The 26477-nt window shown below is 41.6% G+C and overlaps 1 protein-coding gene and 1 pseudogene across 6 annotated transcripts in view; one reads left to right on the top strand and one right to left on the bottom strand.

Annotated features, from left to right (window-relative positions):
* CCNY (cyclin Y) overlaps positions 1-26477 on the top strand; it is a 201451-nt gene that overhangs the window by 139528 nt on the left and 35446 nt on the right. For 5 of the 6 annotated variants that reach the window (XM_016197145.2, XM_016197146.2, XM_087823960.1 and 2 more), the window contains 3 exons: positions 6680-6714; positions 17332-17432; positions 24559-24594. In XM_016197145.2, coding sequence (XP_016052631.1) covers positions 6680-6714; positions 17332-17432; positions 24559-24594 — 172 coding nt within the window. The remainder of the gene's footprint in view (positions 1-6679; positions 6715-17331; positions 17433-24558; positions 24595-26477) is intronic. The other variant, XM_087823984.1, reaches the window with a different exon arrangement.
* On the bottom strand, positions 1365-5269 carry LOC107525074 (uncharacterized protein C15orf39 pseudogene; annotated as a pseudogene).

Genomic DNA, 26477 nt, shown 5'->3' on the forward strand with positions numbered 1-26477 from the left:
GTTTGTAAAATGTGATGAGAATTAAATCCTTGATTCTCCTTGGAAGGGTAGAGAATTATACTCAGTTCTGAGGATCATTAGTTTTACAGAGTTAATTCTGTCTCTAATGAAGGAGGTTAGGCGGTTAAGGAGACGGGCCTATAATAAGAGCGGGTATAAGGAGGACTAGGGGAAGGGCAGGCTCCCCCAGGGCTGAGGTTTAGGGCCCAACCCCAAACACTAGGGCTGTAGCCGCAGGCATTCCTGAGGGATGACTCTACAAAGTATGGGAGTCATATACACTGTACACTATATCAAACCAAGACAGCCAGGTCCTATGACACATTAAGACTTTCTGGAAATTCTGTTTGCCTCACTTCAAACTCCAGGCACTGCCTGGGATCTGGGCCCCTGTCCTGTGGGGGGAGCAGAGAGCAAACTTTAACTGGTGTGTGTCAGGCATCACCCCCACAACAACCCTGTGAGGTAGGCTGTGTTGTCCTTTTTTACAAATGGGTAAATAAGGGCTCAAGAGGAAGTTGTTATACTCAGGTTATTCGAGACTAATTCACACAGAGACCAAATTTAGTGTTTGGAGATTTATTTAGCCTCCGGCAGTGGCTACGAGCAGGCTCATGCCCTAAATAGACTCGCAGCCCCAAACAGTCTTTGCAGGGAGAATATAAAGGCAGGAAAAACAAACAAACTACATTCTGTTTGGTTAAGGGGGAGCAGTTTGGTCAAGGGGACGCAGGTGGTAGAACTAGCGAAGCAGTATACAGAAGCTAGATAAGCGTTAATTAACTTTCTACAGTTATCTGTCCTCTGGAATTTTGTGCGCTGCAATCCTTTACTCAGCACCAGGAAAGGAGAAGAGGTCATTGCTTCTACATAATAAGTTTTGTTGCCCTTGTTTATCTTAAAGTAGCAGTTGTAAGGGTAGAAGATGGGGTGCTGTACTTCAAAGTGACTTGCCCAATTACACACCAAGAAACATAGGAGCCAGGATCTGACCCCAAGTCAGTGGGGCTCCAAAGCCCACACATCTTTTCTCAGGATGAAACAGAAATCAGTCCTTTCTAATAGGGGACCTCAAGTTATAAGCTCAGGGACTCTCAGCCCAGCTGGGGATAGGGGCAGGATGAGAACCAGAGAAGCTCCAAGGGCATGTCTCCTGGCCTGGGCAGCTGGGCTGGCAGAATGGAGGGGTAGGGAGAGTGATTACCAGGCAGTAGCTATTCAAACAGCACCAGCCACCAATGCTACAGGTGATGGCTCTGGCCACCTAGCAGCTGTGGGCAGGGTGAGGGCCGGGCTGCTCCTGAGGCCTTGTGGCCCTAAGTGGGCAGTGCCAGGCCACTAAGCCAGGCGGTTTCCAGCAGGCTTCAGCAGCAGGCCCTCAGTGTGTGGTTGGGTGGGTTGGCACTGGCATCGGGGGCAGGTGAGGCACAGTAGGACCCTCCCCCAGCAGTTCCCTCTGCTTTCTCCGGGCCAGGAGTTGGTAGCTTCCTCCATGGCTTCCTGTCTCTGGATATGGGAGACTTCTGAGTCAGAGATAGGCTCTCTGGCTCATCTCTGGCCATGATGGGTTTCAGCTGGCAGCGTACACAGTCACGTTACTGCAGGCCCAGCAGGTCAGGGTATATATCAGGCAGCTGGCACAGTGCCAGTAACTTTAGCATGTGTCAGGTACAGTTATGCAGGGCTCGCGCCCGCAGTGCCTTCTCCTCTGACAGTGTGGTGGGCCGGAGCTCCACGCGGTGCTCCTGCATGCAGCACGTGGTCCACAGAAGCAGGCGGCAGCCTTGGGAAGAGCTGTTCCTTCACCAGGTGGATGGGCACAAAGGTGGCACCAGCCCTCACCATGTGGGGGAAAGGGCACTGCTGCATGCGCACAAAGTGTTGCAATTGGGACAGCAGCTTGCTCAACAGCCCCTGCACTGCCTGGCTGTCCTGCCATGCTGTCCGACCCCAAGGCCTAGCCATCTCAAGCCATTTGCGCATCTTCTCAGGTGGGGAGTGGGCCACTGAGCCTGAGATGGCATCACACAGGGATTCATGCAGTCCTGTAAAGTGTTGCTCTGGGGAATCCGCTGTGATGGGATAAAAAAGCTAGAGTCAGAGCCTGGGCTGGAGCAGGTGATGGAGCCAGAGTCGGTGCTGGGGTGGCCAGGAATACACCTGGAGAACTGGGCAGTGCTAGATCAAAGCAGGCCATGGGTCAGGGCTGTTTAAGAATCTGTAGTCCAAACCACAATGAGGTATCACTTCACACCTGCCAGAATGGCTGCCATCAATAAATAAACAAACAACATGTGGTGGCGAGGGTGTAGAGAAAGGGGAACCCTAGTACACTGCTGGTGGGAATGCAGACTGGTGCAACCACTACGGAAAACAGTATGGAGGTTCCTCAAAAAATTAAAAATGGAGCTGCTGTTCGACCCAGTGATTCCGCTCCTAGGAATGTATCCTAAGAATCCTGAAACATTAATCAGAAAGGATATATGTACCTGGATGTTCATAGCAGCACAGTTTACAATAGCTAAGATCTGGAAACAGCCCAAGTGCCCATCAGTAGATGAGTGGATAAAAAAGCTGTGGGACATTTACACCATGGAATACTATGCAGCTGTAAAGAAGAAGAATCTTGTACCCTTTGGGGCAGTATGAATGGACCTGGAGAATATTATGCTAAGTGAAATAAGCCAGGCAGCGAAAGACAAATATCACATGATCTCGCTTATATGTGGAATCTAAAGAACTTAATAAACTGATGAACAGAATAGATTCAATGACATGGAAGCATAAATGAGACTGATGAATGTCAGAGGGATGGAGGAGGGCGGGGGGGATGGAGGGGGAGAGAGCAACCAAAGAATTTATGTGCATATATACACAACCCAAGGACATGGACAATGGTGGGGAGAGGGACTGGGGAAGGGGAAGGAACGGGGTGGAACGGGTCATTGGGGAGAAAAAGGGACATCTGTAATATTTTAAACAATAATAAAACTTAAAAAAAAAAAAGAATCTGTAGTCCAGTGGGCACAGATGTAGGGGTGGCTGCAGGCTGGTCAGAGGAAGGGACTGAGGTGTGGGCACAGATGGGACCATAGCTGCAGACAAGGGTGCCAGCCGGAGGATCTTGAGTTTTCAGAACATGAAGGCCACAGAGCTGTGGAAGTTGGTCTTTGGGGTGGTCTCTGTGGTCACTGGCACCCCAGGCAGCTCCGAGACTTCACTCCCTGCATCTGGCACACCCACAGCTACATGGAGCTTGGAGTGTACCACAGGACTAGGGACCTTGATAGGAGGAACCTCTGCCATGGGTTTCTTTACACTCAAGTCCAGTGCCACTTCCTCCCTAAGTGAGCAATGCACCCTCAGAGGGGCCTCTTGGGTAGACAGGGTTTCCCTGGATTCTTTGTCATAGCTGTCCTTGGGGACTGGGGCTGGATCAGGCTCAGATGTGGCCTCTGGTGTCTGCACATCCAGATAGTCACGGTAGGGGGCTGGGCTGAAGACATTGTCAATAATGGGCATGGGTGGAGAGTCAGGGGGCAGTGTGCCCTGGTTCTGTAGAAGACTGGTGCTCTTGGGCACAGGGTGGGAGTGTTGGTATTTGCGGGGAACTGGACTATCTCCAATAACAATGGGTGCCCCCGAGTGCTTATTGAGCTGGGGTTGGAGCTGCTCTTTCCTGCAGCTGGGCAGCCATATAGTCTTCTCAGCATCCTGCACCGGCTTCTCTATAGACCTTACAGGCTCTGTGCATGGCTGACTGGCAGGCAAAGGCTGGCATGCTCGCTGAAAGGCGCTGGACTGTGGCACAACCTGAACACTATTCTGGGAAGGTAGTGTCCCCCTGAGCCCCAGGGATGCTCCACAGAGAGAGAGGTCACCCCGTGCATAAGGAAAGCCCAGTGTCTGGGGTGCAAAGTCTATTGGGCACTGTGGAGTGAGAGGTGGCTTGAAGCTTGTGGAGGAGGTCCCTTCCCAGGAGGGGATAGGGACAATCTGAGATTTACAAGGAAAGAATGAGTGACAGTATTTTTGCCTAGGTCAACAGTCCGTTGGGATGTCCAAGGATATTGTGCAGAGTTCGCAATGGCCCCTTGGAGTACTGTTTTCTTAGCGGAAAGGGGTCCCACTTCGGCCGATTTGTGGGAAAAGATTGTTCAATTCTATTTCTATTATCTTCTAAGGAACCTCCCCCTGGACCCAAGACTGCTTTTCGAGCCTCCTGTTTAATTTTTTCACGTTCCTCAGAAGTGAACAGAGTAACCATAAGTTGCTGACAATCATCCAACTTGGGGCGATAAGTGTGAAACACAGACTCTAATAGCCCAATAAGGACCTGTGGTTTTTCCAAGAAAGGGGAATTCTGGGCTTTCCAGTTATATAGGTTGCTAGATGAGAAGGGAATGTAAATAAGAAAAGGGGATCTTCCCCTCGAATCCCCGTCAGCTGGCGGGGCCTCCCGCAGGGGGAGAACAGCACTAGAGGAGGATGGTGCCTTTTGAGAGGGGCTCCCCATATCCTCCTGTGCCAAAACCAGCCTTTTCCCAGTGGTTGAGCATACATTGGAGTGGAGTTCTGATTTTCAAGCTACCCCTGCTCATTGTGAAACTAAAACAATTAGTGCGGCCAAGGGAAAAAGAATGAAAAAGATTCCTGATGTCTTCCAGAAGGAGGCAAAGGCCAAGTCCAGTCGTCCTGTGAGAAGGGAAAACAGATAAGACAGGTGGCGTAAGACAGAGGAGGAGAAGGAATGGAAAAAACTGGGTCTCAGGTGAAGAATATAGTCAGAGGTTGCCTTGGAAGACTAGGTCCACGATCTTTGGAAAGAGCAGATTTCAAAAGAGAACGGGATGGGACTCAATCAAGAAAGATCCTCTAAGATATCTGAGATGAGAGAAACGAAATTATAGCACAGGAGAACTAATATATGTAGACTAAGTGAAATAAGAGAAACTGAACAAATTTATAAATTCTATGTATTCCTTAAACCCGGATCTTTCTGTACATGGTGTCGGAAACAGACAAAGGACAGGAGAGGCCTCTGAAGGGACCCTGTCAGATGCCCGTCCGTCCGCTACCTCATGGTGACTTAGTTTGGCCTTGACTAAGGTGCACCGGTATAAACCCCAGGCCTGGTCAGCTAAAGCTGAGTCACCGTTATGTTGTTGTGGCCGACCACGAAAGCGAATTGGGGCCCATTCAAATCCCGTAGTGAAAGCCGTGGGACTACAGACACATTCACTCGACACACATTCAGAGGCTGTGACATTCCCACCCAACAAAACCTGACTGGGACCTCTATACGTCCGGGGAGATGATCAGTCTCCCCCTTGAACAGATTTTCAGAGCCAGGTAAATCCCTCCGTCGGCGTCCTGACCCAAGGAGGGACCCCACACAATTACAACGGCCTCATCTGGCCCTAATTGGTGAGAATCCAGAGACTAGTCTAACCAGAAAATAATTTAAAATTATTTCTTACCTCCGGAAGCGTCCTCAGGGACTCCAAATGGATAGATGGCTATAGGGTGTCAGCTTCCAACCCGCAGGGGAGAAGTCCTTGTCATGGGACCCTGGAACTTCTTCAGGGGTTACCCCCCTCTCGCAACAAGAAGTTCCCTGGCAGGCCAGTCGTGGAGGCCTGGTGGCCTGGAAGAATTTTAGGATTAGATCTTGCTGGGGCCTCCAAATGTTGTACCTGACCTTCGCGAGACTAATTCACACAGAGACCAAATTGACCGTTTGGAGATTTTATTAGCTGGGGACTTTATTAGCCAGCGACTACAAGCAGGCTCCTGCCCAAAACAAAACTTGCAGCCTGAACAGTCTTTGTAGGGAGAATATAAAGGCAAAAACCACCTTCTGTTTGGTTAAGGGGGGAGTGGGTAAGGGGGACTAGGGAAGCAATATACAAAAGCTAAGATAAGTGTTAATTAACTTTCTTGGTTAACTATTCCCTGGAATTTTTACGGGCAGAAATCTTTTACAAAGTTTACAAAGAGCCAGGGGAAGGAAGATGTCATTGTTTCTACCAAAATTTGTTGCTCTTGCTTATTTTCAAAATAGCTGTTGTAAGGGTAGAAAATGGGAGTGCTAAGATGGGAGTGCTATACTTCAGAGAGGGTGCTGTAGGAGGCTCCAGGAGGTCTCCTAGACAGAAGCCCAGCTTTGTTCCTCAGGACAGCATGGAAAGAAATTGGTTTCCATGCTGATAATGCTTCTGGCATATTTTGTCATCTATCTTAATGCTGTGATGGGTATTATTGTTACTTATATTTGACCCTATAGTGTGGACCTTTGTGTGTCTGCACCTTTGTGGGTCTGCTTGAGCTAGAAATCAGTAGTCCTGTTATTTGTCAATTATCTTAATAAATGGGTACAAGTTTTATGAGATTTACTAGTTAATGTTTTATTTAGTTATTGGAAAGCTATTACCCCTCAGTTAATTATACCTACACTTAGTTTGTTAGCATGCCATAATTTAAGTGGGTATATATTTTGCCCTGTAAACCAGGTTCAGATATGTATTGTGCAGGTCACATATTCTTATATTTGGTAATGGAGCAGCTGGGTATGTTGGGTGGGATGGGATCACTACACAGAGGCCTAGTCCTTCTCGTAACCTGTAATGGGTTGGCATGCAGGCATGTAACATTTCTATTGTATCTTTTGTTTTCGCAGTGAGAGAAAAACGCAAGAGTCTCTTCATTAACCATGTAAGTGAAACTGTGCCCATTTTCTTCATAATGACTGTACAGTGAAGAGAGCTTAAATAACTGTGTCTCGGATGGGTGAAAATGGTTCATGTATTTTGTCGATACTTGGAAGAATGTGAAGAATATGGCAGTTTCTGTATGGTTTGTAATTGGACAAGCATGGCTGGTATTTATCCACTGTCCCAAATGTTTTTCCAGAAGCCCCAGACCGATGTTGTTCATGGGAAGATATGTATGAACAGTACCATGGCAAACACCACAGGGGTCTAAATGAAAGCTGCTACTTTTGAATTTCTGATCCTTTTCTTCTTCTACCCCCACCCCAAATTACTCTTTCTGTCTCTGTAACTTCATTTCATTTGAATAAATACATAATTGTTTTCTATGAGGCTGTCTGCCTCCATACACTTTCTTTTCCCTAATTATTGTTTATAGGTCCAGTAGAGTCTGCATGTTCTTTTGGTGTTCAGAGGAAAGATAAACTCAAAAACACTTTAATTTTAAAGAGATTAAAAGATTTAGCTCTAGACTTTTGGCCATTCTGAGCAGTATTTTCCTCCTCTGCTTGCCCATGCATAAAGCACTCCATTGAGATCATTTATCCTTCTTCCTTGAGCAGCATGTGCAGCTTGCTGGCTCCATGTGCACTCCTTCCCCCTTCACTCCAATCCCTCATGGTGCCCCAACTTGCACCCCTGTGAAATGTGGAGGGTGGAGTCCAGGCAATATACACCATCCCTTCCCGTCTCTCTAAATACATCCCTCTTTCTTTGGAAAAAACTATCTCCATGAGGTATGGAATGATGAAGTAGGTAAATTACCAAAATAAGTATGCTGTAAATTCTCATATTGAAAAGAAGAAGCCTGGCCGGGTGTGGCTCAGCGGTTGAGCGTCGACCTAGGATCCAGGCGATCGGGGTTCGATTCCCTGTCAGGGCACATGCCCCGGTTGTGGGCTTGATCAATGACTCTCTCATCATTGATGTTTCTATCTCTCTCTGTCCCTCTCCTTTCCCCTCTCTGAAATCAATAAAGATATATTTTAAAAATAATAATAAAACTCCAGTAAGGTTAAGGGATCCAACTTTTACTTTGAAGTAATTTTAAATTTACAGAAAAGTTGCAACAGTAATACAGAGTACAGGATTTTCACACCTTACTAAGGAGCCTTAGGTACTCTGGTTCCCATACCAGTCATTTGCCTTGTCACAAAGGATGTTGACATGGGGGAGCTGTTTTGTTATGTTCTCTCTTCTTTTATTTATTTGTGTATTTATTTATTTATTTATTTTAATTTTATTTTTGTTTAAAATACTACAGATGTTCCTTTTTCTCCCCAATGCCCCATTCCACCCCCGTCCCATCCCCCTCCCCCTCCCCCGCCCCTCTCCCCACATTTGTCTGTGTCCTTGGGTTATGCATATAAATTCTTTGATTAATCTTTCCTCCTCCACCCAGCCCCCCTCCTCCATCCCTCTGACATTCATCAGTCTGATCTATGCTCCCACGTCATTGAATCTATTCTGTTCATCAGTTTATTAAGTTCTTTAGATTCCACATATAAGCGAGATCATGTGATATTTGTCTTTCTCTGCCTGGCTTATTTCACTTAGCATAATTTTCTCCAGGTCCATCCATACTGTCCCAAAGGTACGAGATCCTCCTTTACAGCTGCATAGTATTCCATGGTGTAAATGTCCCACAGCTTTCTTATCCACTCATCTACTGATGGGCACTTGGGCTGTTTCCAGATCTTAGCTATTGTAAATTGCTCTGCTATGAACATAGGGGTGCATACATTCTTTCTGATTAGTGTTTCTGGTTTCGTAGGGTATATTTCTAGAAGTGGGATCACTGGGTCAAAAGGCAGCTCCATTTTTAATTTTTTGAGGAACCTCCATACTGTTTTCCATAGTGGTTGCACCAGTCTGCATTCCCACCAGCAGTGTACTAGGGTCCCCCTTTCTCCATATCCTTGCCAGCACAAGTCGTTTGTTGATTTGTTGATGGTAGCCATTCTTAATGTTTTGGTTTTTTTTCATACTGTCTAAAAATTATAATGCTATACACTCAAAAATGTTGATACAGATGTTAGTTCCTTGAGTGTCTGGTTACACCTGTGGAAGGTTTTCTCTTTTCTTACACTTCCCTGTTACACTTCATTCTGTCACTCTTATTTTGAGGCATAAGTAGAGTGTAATGTAGTGGAAAGTATAGAATTGCTTCCCTGGTGCCTTCATGGAAGGCCACTTGGGAAACTACATTGTCCTTGTTAAGATACCCAAGTGAAGGTCACTGAACTGGTTTGATGACTTGTCCTAGAAAATGCTTGGCCTGTTCTCAGTGGGAGTTCCTGTGTTTGAAGCCCTTGTCTTTTGTGTGGGGTATGAGGATCTTATCTCTGAATCAGCAAGCACAGATTCTTGACAACACTGCCTGGTGTTCACATTTCTGAGACACTGCTGTGGGAAGGAATAGCTCTGATTTTACCTCGTCTGTGACTTCCCGGTTCCTTTGTTCTTTGCTGGAGGTAGAGGGGGCCCATCTGTTCCTCATGTGAGCTGGACAGGCACTCCAGGCCTGGTATGATGCCTCTCCCTTCTCATTGTGTCATTTTATTTTTTACTTTATTGCTCTCTTAACTCCTCAGTTTTCAATTTTGTCACCTTACTCAGGGACTTCTGGAGCAGAGAGAGTAAAGAGAAAAACACGAAGCCTGAGAAGGAGCAGGGACTTTGTCAGAGAAACCCTATAAGAATCAGACCCTCCTTCCTTTACCCTTTAAGCAAAAGCTTCCACCGTGGCATCTATGTTATAGTTTGTTCTTTAGCTTTACATATGTTTTTAACTTTTTTTTGGAAAAATTTCAAATTTATGGAACAGTAATAATAATAATACAGAAAATTCCCATATACCTTTTACCCAGATTTACCAGTTTTAAACCAGTATTTTATTACTTTTGACTCATGCTCTGGTCACATTTCTATATTATTATTTTTTAATTTTTTGGGAGTAGGTTGCCTTAATTCTGTCCTTTACCTCCTAATACTCTCTGCTGTATTTCCTAAGACAAGGATCAAAATCAAGAGTTTAACATTGATACTGTTCTTTTTAATTGACTGATTCAATTAAGTAGCCCCACAATGTCCTGTGTAGCATGTTATTCTCTGGTGCTGGTTTTAATTCAGGATCGCATGTGGCATTTATCGGTTGTGTTAAGTAGCCCTACAATGTCCTGTGTAGCATGTTATTCTCTGGTGCTGGTTTTAATTCAGGATCACATGTGGCATTTATCGGGTGTGCCCCTAGGTCTCCTTTAATCTGGAGAGACCCTCAGCCTTTCTCTGTCTTTCATGCTGTTGACATTTTGAAGAATGCAGGGCCAGATATTTTGTTAACAGAATGTTTCTCATTTTGGATTTGTCTGAAGGATTCAGATCAGCACTTCCAACCAGAACATGTCACAGAATACTTCCTTGCCCTTCTCCATGTGTCAAATACGGAGACACAATATCCACTTCACCTCATTGGTGATGTTGATTTGGATCACCTGGCAAGGTGCTGTCCAAATTCTCCACTGTGTATATACTGGTTTTCTCTTTACAACTAAAGAGCAGACTATGAGCAGATACTTTAAGACCATGCAAATATTCTGCTCCTTATTCCCACCCCCAGATCTGTTGGTCATTCTTGCCTTAACCAATCTCTGTATTTTTGTAGCAAATGGTAATTTTTCAGCCCCCTGTCCCTAACTTCCCCCTCACATTTGGCAATCTCATTCTGCTCTGAGAGCCTTTTCTTCCCATCCATCTATCCTTCCATCCATTCATCTTTATATGGACTTGTGGAAATCTGTTTTTCAATGATTTATATATAGTTCATTGCTCTCCTTAATTATTTTGGTCCTTACATTGTCCTAGATTTGCTTAATAGCAGTCTTTGCGCACTGGCTCTGTGTTCTCATGGCATTCCCCCCCTTTTTCCCCCCCTTCCTCCCTTCCTTCCCCTTCCTCCCTCCCTTCCTTCCTCCCTCCCTCCCACCCTCCCCCTCCACCCTCCCCCTCCCCCTCTCCCTCTTTTTCTCCCTCTCCCTCTTTTTCTTTCCCCTCTTTTTCTTTCCCCTCTTGCTTGCTTTTTGGCACAAGATATTCCAGGCCCAGCTTGTATCTCCCTGGGTCAGCCCTGGAATCTGCCATTTCTCCAGGGAACCCTGATTCCTTTTAGTGGTAAACAATGTTAGAAACCCAGGTCTGAACTCCATATATACTAATCACTATTGGGGTGTCATTGCTTCTAGGCCAATTCATATCTAGGAAATAAGCATTTTGGAAATCATGAATTCTTACTGACACCCTAAATTCCAATTCCAGTCCATCCCATAGGATTTTTCTCTTGCCTTTGGTCTTTGACTATTGTTTTCCTTGTATAAAAAAATTTATTTTTATAAACAGCTTTATTGAGATATAACTTACATACCATAAAATGGTTTTCAGCATATTCAGAGTTGTGCAACTGTCACTAGAGTCAATTTTAGAACATACTCATCATCCCAAAAAGAAACCCCATGCCCATCAGCAGTCTCTCCCCTTCCCCAACTCTTTCCCCCAGCCCCTGGCAACCACTGCTCTACTTTCTGTCTCTATGGATGTATATATTCCAGACGTTTCATATAATTGGTATCATACAATATGTGGTCTTTTGTGATTGGCTTCTTTCACTTAGTGAACATTTTCAGGGTTCATCTGTGTTGTAGTATATGTTAGAACTTCAGTCCTCTTTATGGCCAGATAATGTTCTTTTGTACAGGTATGAACATTTTGTTTATTCATTCATCAGTTGATGGACATTTGGGTTGTTTCTGCTTTTTGGCTATTGTGAATAAATGCTGCTATGGGCATTTTTGTACATGTTTTTCTGTGGACATGTTTTCATTTCTCTTGGGTATATATATCTAAGACTAGAGTTGCTGGGTCCTATGGTCACTCTATATTTAACATTTTGAGGAATCTGGCAAGACTGTTTTCCAAAGTAGCTGGTCTTTAGCTTTTAATATTTTGTTTGTAGTCCTATGAATTCATTTTTTTTAACTGGTCAGCAGTAAGATATTTGTTTCTTCAAAGCACAATTTTTTTTTTTACTTTGTTGTGTTGTACTTTTTTAAATTTTTAAACTTCTCCCAAGAGAAGAAATGACCTTCTAGAACCAGTAAATTTTTGACCAATGTAACTCCATTCATAGGAAATTTTGAAGGGATGTTGCTAAAGAACAATGTGGTATAGCAGTAACACTTTATTAGGAGTCAAGTGGCCTGAATTATGATTCTTCTGATACTTCTCTGCTTTTGATGCCAACTTACTATGTCACTTGGTAAGGTGCTTTAATTATATCACCTGTAAAGAGGACAATACCACTCACCTCCCCATCTTAGAGGATAGTTATGAATAGCAGCGGAGATAGGATATGTTTAAGGCCCTTAAACATTTGCAGTTTGCAAAATACTTGACATATTTGAATTTCTGTGAGTGTTTACTAATTATGTAGAAGAGAGAGTGCTAACAGTAGGAAAGAAACTTGAGCTTTTTTACATTCTAGGGCAAGCCTAACTCATATTTGAGTCTTTCTGTAAATTAAAAATTTTAAGACCTATACTTGGGTAAAATCTGCCCTACCTTACCCCAAACATTCTGGAATAAGTCAGCCTTCCATTCCACCGTACCCTCAAAACCTCAGCATGGAATATATATGACCATTGTATTAAAAAAATGAAGTAACAGAAAAAAGTGTTATTTTGGAAATGAGCCTCTATTTTCTAGCATTAGCTCTGGCAGCAATAATCACTGTGTTAGCTGCTGTGCAGGAGAAGCCTCTGTGGGTGTGGGAGGCCCACTGTGTGGTGCCACCAGGAAAACCTTGCTCCCTCAGATGATGCCAGTCCTAAAGGATTGTATTTCTGGATTTTACCTCACAGCCAGAAAGAGAATGAGAAAAAGTAGCTATCATTATAGAGCCATAATGAAGCCAAGGTTTGACCTGGCATTGAAATAAATTATGAATGTAATTATTTTATAGCGACAGCATGCATGACACAATAAGAACAAAAGGCATTTAGTGGTTTTTTCCTTTTTTTAATGTTTTTATTAATTTCAGAGAGAGGAAGGGCGAGGGAGAGAGAGAGATAGAAACATCAATGATGAGAGAATCATTGATCAGCCACCTCCTGCATGCCCCCTACTGGGGATCGAACCCGAAACCCAGGCATGTGCCCCGACTGGGAATCCAACCGTGACCTCCTGGCTCATAGGTTGATGCTCAACCACTGAGCCATGCTGGCTGGGCCTTAGTGTTTGTTCTTGAGACCCAGTGTTGGTTTATTTTCTGCTTTCATAGACTAATGATTTTGTCCACTTCTGTTCTTAATTCCATGGCTATTTGCTTTTTCTACCCTTTTTTCTTTCCCTCCTGTAAGAAACTTATCCTGCTAAAAGCTGTTTCATCTTTTTTTCCCCATGGAATATTAGTTTGGAAACACCTTACAGTCAAAGCTAAGGCGTTTTTCTTTGGTTTACTTTGTCCTTTTTATCTTCGGGTCTCTGAGCTTATGGTGGTGTTGGGAGGATATGACGGAGCTTTCCTGTCTCAGCCCCAGCATCCTCTGCATGCATGCTGTGAGTGCTCTGGGATTGCACAGGGAAATTTCACAGGATGTTCCTTATGTCTACTCCTTATTAGCTGTGTGACTTCTGTAAAGATACTTTTTAGATGTTTCCATGTTTGTAAAATGAGGAAAATACCCCACTTGCCTCATGGTTTAGTGAGACTATGAACCTCAGTGGAGGTGGCAGGTGGTAGCAGTGGGCACCCTTGCTTTTTCTACTTCTGTGCTTTGTCCCGTGCATGTTCTGCACACACCAAGCCCTCAGTTAATCTTAATAAAGGAACACTGGTATACAGATTTCAGCCTCTGTGCACACACAGTTCTGCCTTCTCTATCAGGGTCATAGTTTGCTCTCAGAATTAACATTTAAAAAAAAAATTATACAACATTCATTTTTGGAGATTTTGTTCATGTAATTTATTTTTACAAACATTTACAACTTTTCCTCTAGTGGTATTATCTCACATATGTAATGCTTTATTTTTATTTGATCCTAACGAACCCTAAGAAGTGGTAGGACAGCTTTACTCAGCCATTGAAAATGGGAAGTTAGAGTGCAGGAACTAAGTGTTAGAAGTGACTTCATACTTGTTGAGCATGGCTCTGTGCTCAGTACCCACTTGTTATCCCACACAGTCCTCACAGCACCACGATGAGGGATAGCCTTTGCTCTCCGTATTTTACAGATGAAAATGCTGAATCTTCAGGAGCTAAAGCACAAGGCGACCTTATAATTTATTGCCCAAATCAGGGCACTAATGAGTATGAAATGGGGTGCTGTTATTGTTTACTTTAGGACAACAGGGGCAAACTAGGATTGCCCCAGCAAGCTAGGACATGTGATCATTCTACTTAAGGAACTTGCCCAAATTCACATAGCTAATCAGTGGCAGAGCTACATCCTGAACTCTAGGCTTTCTGACTCCAACCATGTTCTAGCCCATCTTATCCGGTAATATCTCGTCGATATTAGCTAATTTCTGGCCACAGAAAGCCAGTCATTGCTCTACTATAGTGTGTCCTAAGTGTGTCAGCACTTCACTGCCCAGTGGCATGGGCTCTTGACATGAGCTCCTGTTTGCCAGCTTGAAATATGGCACACTCCTTTCTGCTGAGGCTGTGCTGTCATGACCAGCTCACAGACGACCCAGCTGCCACCACTGAGGCAAGCTTCCTGTGCGGTGGCTGTGGTGTGTGTGGGTCAAAAAGGCAGTCTGTTTCCTGGGATGGAGCTGCTTCTAGTTTGCTGATTCAAGAAAATTATCCAGTCTACCTCCAAGAGACTTGGAGTCTAGACCTTAGAGAGAACAGAGATGAGTGAGCTGAAAATGACAATGGCAATTGATCAGTGCTGTGGAGCACGCACAAAGGAGCCTAAGAACACCTGGGAAGTCCCTCAGCCCAGATGGGTCTAGTGGAAGGAAGGAGTCCTGAGCAAGGGCTCTTGACAAAGCTCTAGGATGAGTGGGGTGAGAGAAGGAAAAGGGCCTTTGGGGTACTTTATGAAAAGATCTGGGAGAACATGGCACGGGTGAAGAACTTTAGGTAGAAAGGCATGGACTTCGGTGTCACACAAATATGCCTTTGAGCTCTAGTGTCTGAGATTTGACCTTGGGAGCATTACTTCATTGCTCTGACCTCTTTTTGACTTGTCTGTTAAATAGGAATTCTACTTGCCTTCCTAGGTGTTTGTGAGTTGTAAATGAATACACATAAAATATCCAGAACACTAGTTTTTTTAGTGATACGGATTTCAGATCAAGAGGTTTACATTCTATGAATCTTGTAGTTCTGACATTCAACAAGTGACTTAATGCCCAGATGGTATTTTAGAGTTATTACACACCCTGACACTAAAAATGTTTAATGCTTAGGATTTTTTATTCAATCTAGAAATAAGAGTTTAAAAGTTGAATTGGCATATGCTGGCAAAGTGAGGGCTTTGGCACACCAGCCCTAAGTTCTGGGAGGCTCAGGCTAACAACTGGGCAATCCAAGGCTAGGACTGGCCAGTCCCTTGGTGGGGCTGGTTTCAAGTTAACCTTCTGAACCTTAGGGACTATGTGCCCAGGATTGTTCCTTTCCTGCAACTCAGGATGGTAGTTTCTTAGATTGTGAAGGGATGTACAGTGTGCTCACTCAAAGTGCATCACTCAGCTCCTCTGCTTGACTCCATTCACGTTTTAATCCAGAAGAAATTTGTCAGAGGAAATAGTTGAAACCATAAAAGAAATAGAAGTGAATTATTAATGTCGTTTTGCTTCATTGTTGAAGTTATTCCCAAAGTTATCCTGTATCTCTAAGGATTCATTAACACATCCATTAATTACTGAATTGTTTTAAACATATCTGTTGAGGTTTTGTTTATAGTAGATTTTTACACTGGTGGGAAAAATTTCTTAAGGGTTTTAAAAACTTGCCTCCCATATTAATAGCTATTATAGATTCTGATTTTTTGGTGTGTCTTGCATGACTTCAGTGTGATTGCTACAAGAGCTTAAAAAGAGAGAATTGTTTTTAATGCCTTAGGATTGTCTTAGTGAGAATGTTGTGATCAATTTGATAGGTATCAAAATGCCATGTTAAAATTGACATTCAAGTTGTAATTTTAACTTACAAACCTTCTTTGTGCCTTTCCTTACATGAGCATGGAACATTGTATGCTTATGAAGGAAAGCCCATGAACAAGCCTTATCTTTTGAATTTTCTGATTTTGGTTATTTCCTTCTGACCCACATGCTATTTATATAAAACCAGTATGTGGGAGAGTGCTAATGTTTCAATAGTGCAGTGCCCTCTACCTGTGATTTAAAGACCTGTATATGTACTTTAATGACTATAGTTTTGAGGGGAGATCCTTTTTATAATACTGTTTTTATATTTGTCAGGCTGTTTCATATTTTCATAATTTTATTACAGAGGAAACATTATTAAATAAAAATAAAATATTAAAATATCGAACAGGGCATTTGGTCTGTGATTAGCTTTAAGACTTCCTTTATATTCATAAACTGTGGATACTGAGGGTTTATTAGAGGTGGGTAGGTTGGCAATTTTATTATTCATAAGAGATTATTTTTTTTGTAGACTATTAACAGCACTGGCAAGTGGAAACTCGTTTGGATTTTTTTTTTTAACTTGCTTTTGAGCAAGAATTATCCAGATTAATGTTTACTAATTATATTGCCTAAATAGTTGCCAAAAATGTACTTAGTATTTAATTAGATGTCATCATTGTATAATTTAAATTCTGTTTTCTTTACCAGGACCTTTCAGAAGTAGTTCTCAATTCTCAAGTTTTTCAAAGAGCTCACAATTTGTATAGTTGTAAAAGAACCAGTCATAATACTGCACAGACACACTATGTGAAGGTCATCCATTGATACTTTTTTGCTAAGTATCAGATAATCTCCTCTTTAAAATGTACTTTGCCCTAACAAAGGAATACTCTTTTATTCTTTATAACCTCACCTCTTGAAATTCAGGCAGATTAACCAGGAGATTCTAAATTAACATTGGCTGCATTTTCCATCACCCCCAAGTATTCTATACCCCAAGAACAGAGGAAATGAATACAGTGGAGTCTTGGTGCATAAAACCAGGACATTCCCTTAATTAGGGGCTTTTGTTGGTATAATGAGCAGTCTACTTGTTTCACACAGGCTCCAGGACAGGTGATTTTTATCGACTCTGCATTCTGATGCTTGATAGCAAGAGAGTACTGTTCGTCCTATGAAGGAGGCTTTGGACTAAGAGTAGTGGTGGTGACTTGTGTATGTGTGAGAACAAGGAATTTCATTGTATGAAGAAAGTGTTTTTATATTGTTCTTGCTGGTAGTATTTACATTTCTTGTTAAGACATTTTTCCTTTGTGATCTGTTCTGAAGTTTAAGGGGAGATGTTCTTTGGAAGAATTTTGAGCCCTGTTTAATTGTCATTGTCTTGTCACCATTGTTTTCCAGTATCCTCCAGGACAAATAGCAAGGAAATACAGCTCCTGCTCCACTATTTTCCTAGACGATAGCACAGTCAGTCAACCAAATCTCAAGTATACAATTAAATGGTAGGTATACATATTTTTGCTTGACTGAATGCTTTTTTTGTTCCTAACTGGTTGGTTGTGGGTTCGAGCAGGGGGAGGCCATTGACTCTGGAAAATCTGTTTAAAAACGGATTTTGGTAGTTAAAATGTGGGGCATTCAAAATATTTGTTAATACCACCAGTTAGGTAAAAAGACCAAATTTTGAAATTATTTCAAATGTCAATTAAAGCATATTTTTTATATTTGTGCATACTTCCTACTTTCCCACTTTTTAATAAAGCTATCCTCGTATGACTGCTAATATTTTACCTTCAAAATAAAATGGGATTACAGTTTAAGACTTGAGGCAGTAGTAGAAAGCAGGCCTGACATAGTGAAATTGTCCTTGCCCACAATTGAGATCTGAGTTCTGATCTTGGCTCTGTCACCAAACGGGCAGGGGATGGGTTGTCATTTGAATAAGACCCTTCTTTTGGGGATCTTATTTTCAAGTGGGGTTTAAGGGAGAAAGGGGAGTCTTGTTATTAAATCCTTTCCCTTTTGGGTTTCAGTTTGCATATTTTAAAATGGGAGGTAAGAGGGAAGGAACATTGGTTTTTCCTATAATGTTCCCGCTAGCATTTTGGTAACAAGAGATCACAGAGAACCTGATGTGCTGGGGTCTGTGATCCTCAGCTCATCTGCAAGAAATTTGGGATATTTTACTTCTATACTTAAGAAAATACACATTTAACCACAGTTCATGTTAGTTTTTGAGATAAGAGTTTACATTGCTAAATAGGAAGTATTCTATCTCAGTGGGCCAGGTTTTCAGGCTTAGAAGCCCTGTTCTGAATGTTATCACAAGTGACAGTTAGTCACAGCCTAGTCAGGCAGTGGGGACTGTCATGGTCTTATGTGGATAGAGTGCACTCCAGCGGAAGGTGGAAGTTTGACCACTTGGAGGGAGGCTGCCTTCTTAGTTGTCTGGTTGATATATCTAGGATCTAAACGGAAACGTGGCTTCTTCCTGCAGTACCTTGGTGTTAAGGGCATGGTAAATGACAAGTGAACATAAACCCAAACAGTCAGCAACTATAACTGGGAAGAGGTGTGTATATCATAGCTCCACAACTCATGTCCTTGGCTGAGCCACTTCCTGCCCTTGCACCTAGATTTACTGCCGGGGAAATGGGAAGTACAACGTTTTCTAGAGTAAATTGTTAGCAGTTGTGGAGAGGAGTGGGTGGAAAGCCCTGAAGATCTGTGCACTGTGTGGCTCTTGGCATCTGCTCAAGCCCAGAGCAAAGCCGCTAACTTCCTTTAATCCTGGAGTCATCTTCATGGGGAGCAAGACAGAGTGGAGCAAAGCATGCCTTCCCTTTCAGGGCCAGTGGGAGCTCTTGGGATTCACAAGTGGATCTGAATCAGTTGCTCATGATTCATCCTTGGATGACCTAAAATTGTCAGTGGTTGTGACATGGACACTTAGGAGTAGGTGGGGAAACTGGGTGACAGTTTGATATTTTAATGTCAAGTCTGGGAGGTGCAATTACCTAAGTTACAGCTATATATCCTTGTAAATCAGTTGGACCAGTCCTTGCTGTGCCTGGGAGTCACCTGGGAGCTTAAAAACACCGGCATTTGATGTCTCACCCCACAGATCCAGTGTATGGATTTTTTAACCCCTCTAGGAGATATTAATAGGCAGCCAAGGTTGAGGACCCCTGATTTAAGTGGACAGCTGCCCTCCCCTCCCCACCAAAGTTCCCTTGAAAGTTTTAAATAAAATGTTTTAAATAAACTGTAGGTTAATACATGGAGGGAAAAGAAGCTGAAAAGCTAGACCAGTTAAGATAGCTAACTTTTTAAAAAATTTATTTTTATTGTTGAAAATATTACAGATGTCCCCCTTTTTCCCCCATTGACCCCCCTCAGCCCCACTCCTGTCCCCACCCCACTATTGTCTGTGTCCATGGGTTATAAGTTCTTTGGTTGATCTCTTCCCTCCCCTACACCCCCTTCCCTCTGAGAATCCTCAGTCTGTTCCACGCTTTTATGTCTCTGGATCTTTTTTTTTTTTTTAAATATATCTTTGTTGATTTCAGAGAGAGGAAAGGAGAGGGAGAGCTAGAAATAGAAACATCAGTGATGAGAGAGTCATTGATCGGCCGCCTCCTGCACGCCCCAGACTGGGGATCGAGCCTGCAAACTCAGGCATGTGCCCTGACCAGGAATTGAACCCTGATCTCCTGGATCCTAGGTCGACGCTCAACCACTGAGCCATGCCCGGCCCTGGGCTCTGGATCTATTTTGATTGTCAGTTTATTTTGTTCATTAGATTCCACATATGAGTGAGATCATGTGATACTTGTCTTTCTCTGACTGGCCTATTTCACTTATCATAATACTCTCCAGGTCCCTCCATGCTGTCTCAAAATATGAGACGTTGCATGTAGCAAAATTTTCACTGGTACAATGCCTAGGGCAAGAGAAACAAAGGAAAAAGGAAACAAATGAGACTACATCAAAATAAAAAGCTTCTGCACAGCAAAAGAAAATAGCATCAAAATGAAAAGGGAACCTGCTCTATGGGAGAACATATTTGCTAATGATACATCTGATAAGGGGTTAATTTCCAAGATATATAAAGTGCTTATACAACTCAACAAAAGGAGGACAAACAATCCAATTAAAAATGGGCAAAGGACTAAATATGAAATATCTTCTCCAAAGAGGACATACAAATGGCTAAGGGACCTTTTAAAAAATGCTCACCCAGCCGGGCGTGGCTCAGTGGTTGAGTGTCGACCTAGGATCTAGGCGATCGGGGTTCGATTCCCGGTCAGGGCACATGCCCCGGTTGCGGGCTTGATCAATGACTCTCTCATCATTGATGTTTCTCTCTCTCGCTCTCTCCTTTCCTCTCTCTGAAATCAATAAAGATATATTTTAAAAAATAAATTAAAAATGCTCAAAGTCACTAATCATCGGAGAGATGCAGATTAAAACCACAATGAGTTACCACCTCACACCTGTCAGAATGGCTACCATCAACAAATCAACAAACAACAAGTGCTGGGGAGGATGTGGAGAAAGGGGAACCCTGGTACACTGCTGGTGGGAATGCAGACTGGTGCAGCCACTATGGAAAACAGTGTAGAGTTTCCTCAAAAAATTAAAAATGAAACTGCCATTTGACCCAGTGATCCCACTTCTACGAATATATCCTAAAAAGCCAGAAACACCAATTAGAAAGAATATATGCACCCCTATGTTCATAGCAGCACTATTCACAATAGCTAAGATCTGGAAACAGCCCAAGTGCCCATCAGTAGATGAGTGGATAAAAAAGCTGTGGGACATCTACACCATGGAATACTGTGCAGGTATAAAAAAGATAGCTGGCTTTTGAGACACAACATTCAGTGTGGATACAGTGGCTTCCCTGATCCAAAAGACATTTTCTGTGTATCACTCACATTTGATATTCTTTCAATCAGTACCTTAGTTGTTTTTAAAAGTGCCCTGTTTTTAAAATGTACATGTTGAACCTGAGATCCCTGAAAATACAAGGGGGTAGGAAGATGCTAAGTCTTAATGCTCTCCTCTTCTAAAGAAACTCTTTGCTCTCCCTAGACTTTAAAATTGATTACACACTCATTAATATAGTAGTAGTTTAGCTTTATTGAGGGCATGGTGAGCATTTGTGGGCTGAACTTGCTTCCTGAAAACCAAGTATGATCTTGAGAAAATTATCTGAGTTCTAAACAATAATTTCTATTCTTATTTTTAAAAGAAAGTGGTTTTGTAAATTGGTGAAGTGCCCACATGAACCAACATATTTACAAATACTAGTTAGGGAGTGGGTGGAAGGTTGAGTACTATTCTTACAGTGAAAGAAAAGCTTAAGTATAAAAAGTTTGGGCCCTCACTCTGTGCTGATTTTTTTTTCATAAGCGTGATTTCTTTTTTTTTCCTTTAATTTTTTAAAATTGATTTTAAAGAGAGGAATGGAGAGGGAGAAAGAGAGAAACATTGATCGGCTGCCCCCCCACCAGAGATCAAGCCCCAAAACTCAGGCATGTGCCCCAACCAGGAATGGAACCCTCCGCTTTTTGGTGCATGGGACAATGCTCAACCAACTGAGCCACACTGGCCAGGCCATAGGCATGATTTCTTTTGGAGAACTTGATTTTCCCATCTTTCCCCTAAATGGCAACAGCTATGGTATGGATTTAGTGTTTACCAACCCATCCCTCCCCCGAATCCTATAAGTAGCAAAGGAATGATGATCAAGGAAACAGTGGTGGGGTGGGGGGGGGGTGGGAAGCCACATTTGCACTGCTGTCCAATAGTCCATGACCTTTGGCCTCTGAGGGTCAGAGAGCACTACTTACCAACACCTGCCTTTGTCTCCATGGTTCAGCACCTCTTGTTCTTCAGAGGTCTTAGGATCCTCACATGCTTTGCTGATTTAGGTAAGAAGTAAGACAAATGCAGTGCCAATAATCACAATCTGTTCTGTTTTCTTAGTCAAGAAAATAGCATTTCTTTCTTCCTAGCTTTGTGGCAAAAGCAGTTAAGCAAACTCTTTGATCCAGATGTACTTCTGGTTTGGCCCCAGCTCATCTCTGGTGAAACCTCACCACTTTCTGAGGATGTGGCTGAACTGACCAGGCCTTCAAAGCTAGGCATTTAGAGTGGAGCCTGAAGCCTGGGATTGATTCAGTTTTCAACCGATTGCCCTTTGCCCCAGCAATCACTTTCTTTCAAGATAACCAACAAAACTGGCCCATGGAGCTGAACTGTACATGAATTCTCAGTTTGGTTTTCTCAGTTTTTAGTATATAATGTCCTATCTTCCTTTGGCTCTGGAGTTGTGGGAGGTAGTAACTTTGAGGCCCTGAAGATTTTCACTCAATCTACAGAAGCCGATAGACCTCTTGAATTGGAATCACAATAATAATTTTAGCTTTAGAAGTTGATATTTGAGATAAAGTCTTTTATGTATTTCAATTGGTTATACTAACAACTCTATGATATAGGTTGAATTCCCCTAATTTTATAAATGAGGAAATGAAGGCTCTGAGAGGTAAATGAACTAATAAATGAAGGAATCCATTTGAACCCAGTTACTCTAGTTTCCAGTCCAGTGATAGTTTTCCTGTGTCCCACTCCCCTCCAGGGGAAGCAAGAACTATTTTTTTCCTCAGTTAGTCCACGTGACTGAACTAATCACTTCAAGCTCAATCCTGTGAAACATTCAGCTTAAGTCTAACATTAGATTAGAAGAGCAATCACCACAACATGAATAAAACAGTAATTTCTTCCGTTATTCCAGGGGCAATGTGGTAGAATAAAAGGGCACAAAACCATTATACAAGTCAGAAGTCCTGGCACCTGGTGTCTGAGCCCGAATTTTCTCATTTATAAAATAGAATCATAACATGTATTTTTCGTTGCAGAGCTGTTAATGTATGTGAAAGTACTTTGAAAGCTATATTATTATTTTTAAAAATTCTGAAGCCTTTTCACTCCAATTACAATTCTTTCATGAGCTTATATTCTTTTCACAATGTTAGGGGAAAGAGACTATATTATCATTTTCTCCTGAATACTTTTAACAGCTGAAATTATTTGAATGAATAGATCTGGAAAAAGAGAGATTTGGAGGAATATAAGTTTTCTTGTGATACGGTGAGATTAGCTATTGTCATGTTAAGTCATACGTAAACCTCTGAGCTATTGGAATTCAGCATGCGTGCCTAAGTCTCTAAATGGGTGCCGCTGAGTGAGGGTGCCATTTGGATGGCAGTTTCTATGTTCTGAGACCCAGAACAGAATCGGTTATAGCCAGTTATCTCTGCTCTTAGAAGCTTAAAAATTTGGCCTCCTTGGTAAATTTTAAAGTAAAACAAAAATAGTGGTAGGAGCAAACAAACAAAAATAGCGGAAGGAGCTAATCAGTTTACAAAAGAGGACATTTAAAAAATTGGCCAGTTGACACGAGTAACCTTGCCAACTTGATAGGTTATTAAAAAAACTCAAATTGAAAAGAGGTACACCACTTTTTAACCTACCCAGTTGGAGAACATTTTATCAAAACATTTAAGGTGAGTGTTGGCAAGGGTAAGGTGAAACAGACACCGGTGGAGAAGTATACTCTTACAGTTTTTTTGACAGTGTATGGGGAGCCTTACAGTTATTAATGACTTTAGATTGAGTAATTCCAATTACAAGATGTTCTCTTATGGAAATAATGTAGTCACAGGTTGCACACATATTTATCTCTGAGAATATTTATTATGCTGTTGATTATAATTACAAAATATTAGAAACGTTCATTAGGAGGGGAATGGTTAATAAATGATTCAACAACTGTATGATAGAACGTAGCCATTTAAAATCTTGTTTTTAAAGAATATTTTAATGGTATGAAAGTGTTAGTGAGGATAAAAGTAGGACACAAACCTATTTATTTACACATATAATGTATAGAATCTATGTATCTCAAGCTAATAGTCATCTTTGGACAAAAGGATTATTTTTTTACTTTCTATATTTTCTAAAATTTTCATCTTATGAATATAATCAGAAAGGGGAATATCTTCATTAAGATCTTTTAAAATGTAAAATAAAATTTTAAGGTCATATAACAAATAAGAGTTACAATACCATTTCAGCAAATGAGTGAATAAATGGGCCGATTGCCAAGAGGTTATTGATTTAAGGGGAAAAATATCAAGCTGTTGTCTGTGATATTCACATTTTTCTGGTAGTTACAAAGAAAACCACTACTTTTCTAAAATAGTAGGTACCGAGTTGGAGATTCCTAAAGGTGTTTAATTTGCACCACCTGTGTTTGTACATAGTGCCTGTATTTTACAAGTGAGGAAAGCTTATAGATAGTAAGAGAAGTTTTTAAATATCACTTGAAGTTTTGGTATTTCTGGAAAAGATATAATAATTGCTAGGAGTGAGTACCAGATTGATTTACTTTAAAGAGGGCATTTATTTTCATCGAAATTTTTACTTAAATGGGACTATTCAGATAGATTGTTTGACTTTTACTTAAATTTAAATATTTATGGTCAGACTGATGTCAGATAATATATAACATTTTGAATATGCTTATGAAACATTGAACTGCATTTTATTTTACAGTGTAGCTCTCGCAATATATTACCACATCAAAAACAGGTATGTGGATGATTAATTTTGTGCTAAAAACATTACATTTTATGTTTTTTGTTTTTTTTTCTCCTATTATGTTCTCTTTGTTTTGGCCTTCATATTTCCATAGATTTCTAAAGTTAGCATAATTTACTGAAACTTCCCAGGTAAGTGCTGAACTGCTTCCGAATCAAAAGAAACCAGATGGGTGTCTGTGTTTGAAGCCAGCAAAACAAAACAAAGCTTCTTGATAATGTTCAGCCTCCTCTTTACTCTTTATTTTCTTCATAATTTGTTTAAAATTCTATCTTTTATAAACTATTATTTAAAAAATTTACGCTATGCAACTTTAACATGAAAAAAATGTTTAGTGTTTCAATTTAGTAGAGAAAATTTTGGGTTGAATTTAGACATAAATTATATTAATTTAGTAGAAACCCTCCCTCTGATATGAGTCAGAAAATAGTTAAGTTAATGTAACAGGGAATCATAGAAAAATCATTTTAAAAATTTACCACCTGGCCGGTGTTGCTCAGTGGTTGAGCAAAGACCTAAGATCCAGGAGATCAAAGTTCCATTCCCAGGCAGGGCACATGGTTGCAGGCTCCATCCCCAGTGAGGGTCGTGCAGGAGGCAGCCGATAACTGACTCTTTCTCATTTATGTTTCTGTCTCTCTCTTCCTCTTCCTTCCTCTCTCTGAAATCAATAAAGACATTAAAAAAAAAAAATTACCATTACTATTTTATTGCAACACTAAACATGTAAAGGTACATTCATTTGCCAACTTTTTTATGCAGTGTCAAGACTTTAGTTTTGAGCATGGGGTATTGATTAGAGTACCAAAGTGACTTTCTTTTGTAAGCCACACCTGTAATTTATTTTTCATAGTGGATGTTTTGTTTTTAAATCAATATCAAGAAAACTAAGACATTTGCAAAACATTCTAAGCATAGAATCTTTCAGGTTTTGGCCACACCTAATCTACAATGAATTTATTTTTAGTGATGCCCTCTCATTGGGTCTTTCCAAAGACTCCGTTGTTTTCTTAAGAACAAAGCCACTCTCATTGAAGTCTTACTTCATTGATTAAGTGACATTTACATATATTACATAAATCTAAAAACAACTACAACTTGTGTTAAAGAACAAAATTCAACCCAGTAATGCCCTGGCCAGTGTGGCTCTGTGGTTGGAGCGACACCCTTTGTACCAGATGGTCTTGGGTTCAGTTCCCAGTCAGGGCAGATACCGGGGTTGTGGGTTCCATCCTGGGTTGGGGCAGGTAAGGGAGGCAACTGATGGATGTCTCTCTCTCATATTGTTGTTTCTCTTTCTTTCTGTCTCCCTTCCCCTCTCTCTAAAAATCAATAAAAAATCTTTAAAACAAAATTCCACCCAGAATATTTGAAGCTTTACTTGGCTTTATTAAGTGATTCATGAATTGAGTAGTATACCATCTAGCAACTAGAAAGGCATTTTAGGGGTTATACAAAATGGAAAGTTTTTTGTTTGTTTGTTTTTTAATTGGCTTTAGAGAGAGGAAGGGAAAGGGAAAAAGATAGAGGAAAAAAACACACCCATCAGTGTAAGAGAGAAACATGGATAGGTTGCCTCCCATTGGGGATTGAACCCGAAACCTGGGTATGCGCCCTGACCGGGAATCGAACCCACTGCCTTTCTGTGTATGGGACAATGCTCCAACCAACTGGGCCACACCAGCCAGGGCAAAATGGAAAGTTTTTATAGGCAGAAAGAGGGTGGGACTAAGAAGTTAAAAGAGTGGATAATTTCAGGCAAAGACACCTTTCCTTAGTTTAGAGGAAGGCAGATTACCTCACTAGTGCTGACAGGAAATTCCAGACTTGATTGGTTTAAAATTCCATTCCTGAAACTGCAGTTAGGTTAGTTA

This window comes from Miniopterus natalensis, chromosome 1, assembly GCF_054644295.1.
Source record: "Miniopterus natalensis isolate mMinNat1 chromosome 1, mMinNat1.hap1, whole genome shotgun sequence".
NCBI lineage: Eukaryota > Metazoa > Chordata > Mammalia > Chiroptera > Miniopteridae > Miniopterus > Miniopterus natalensis.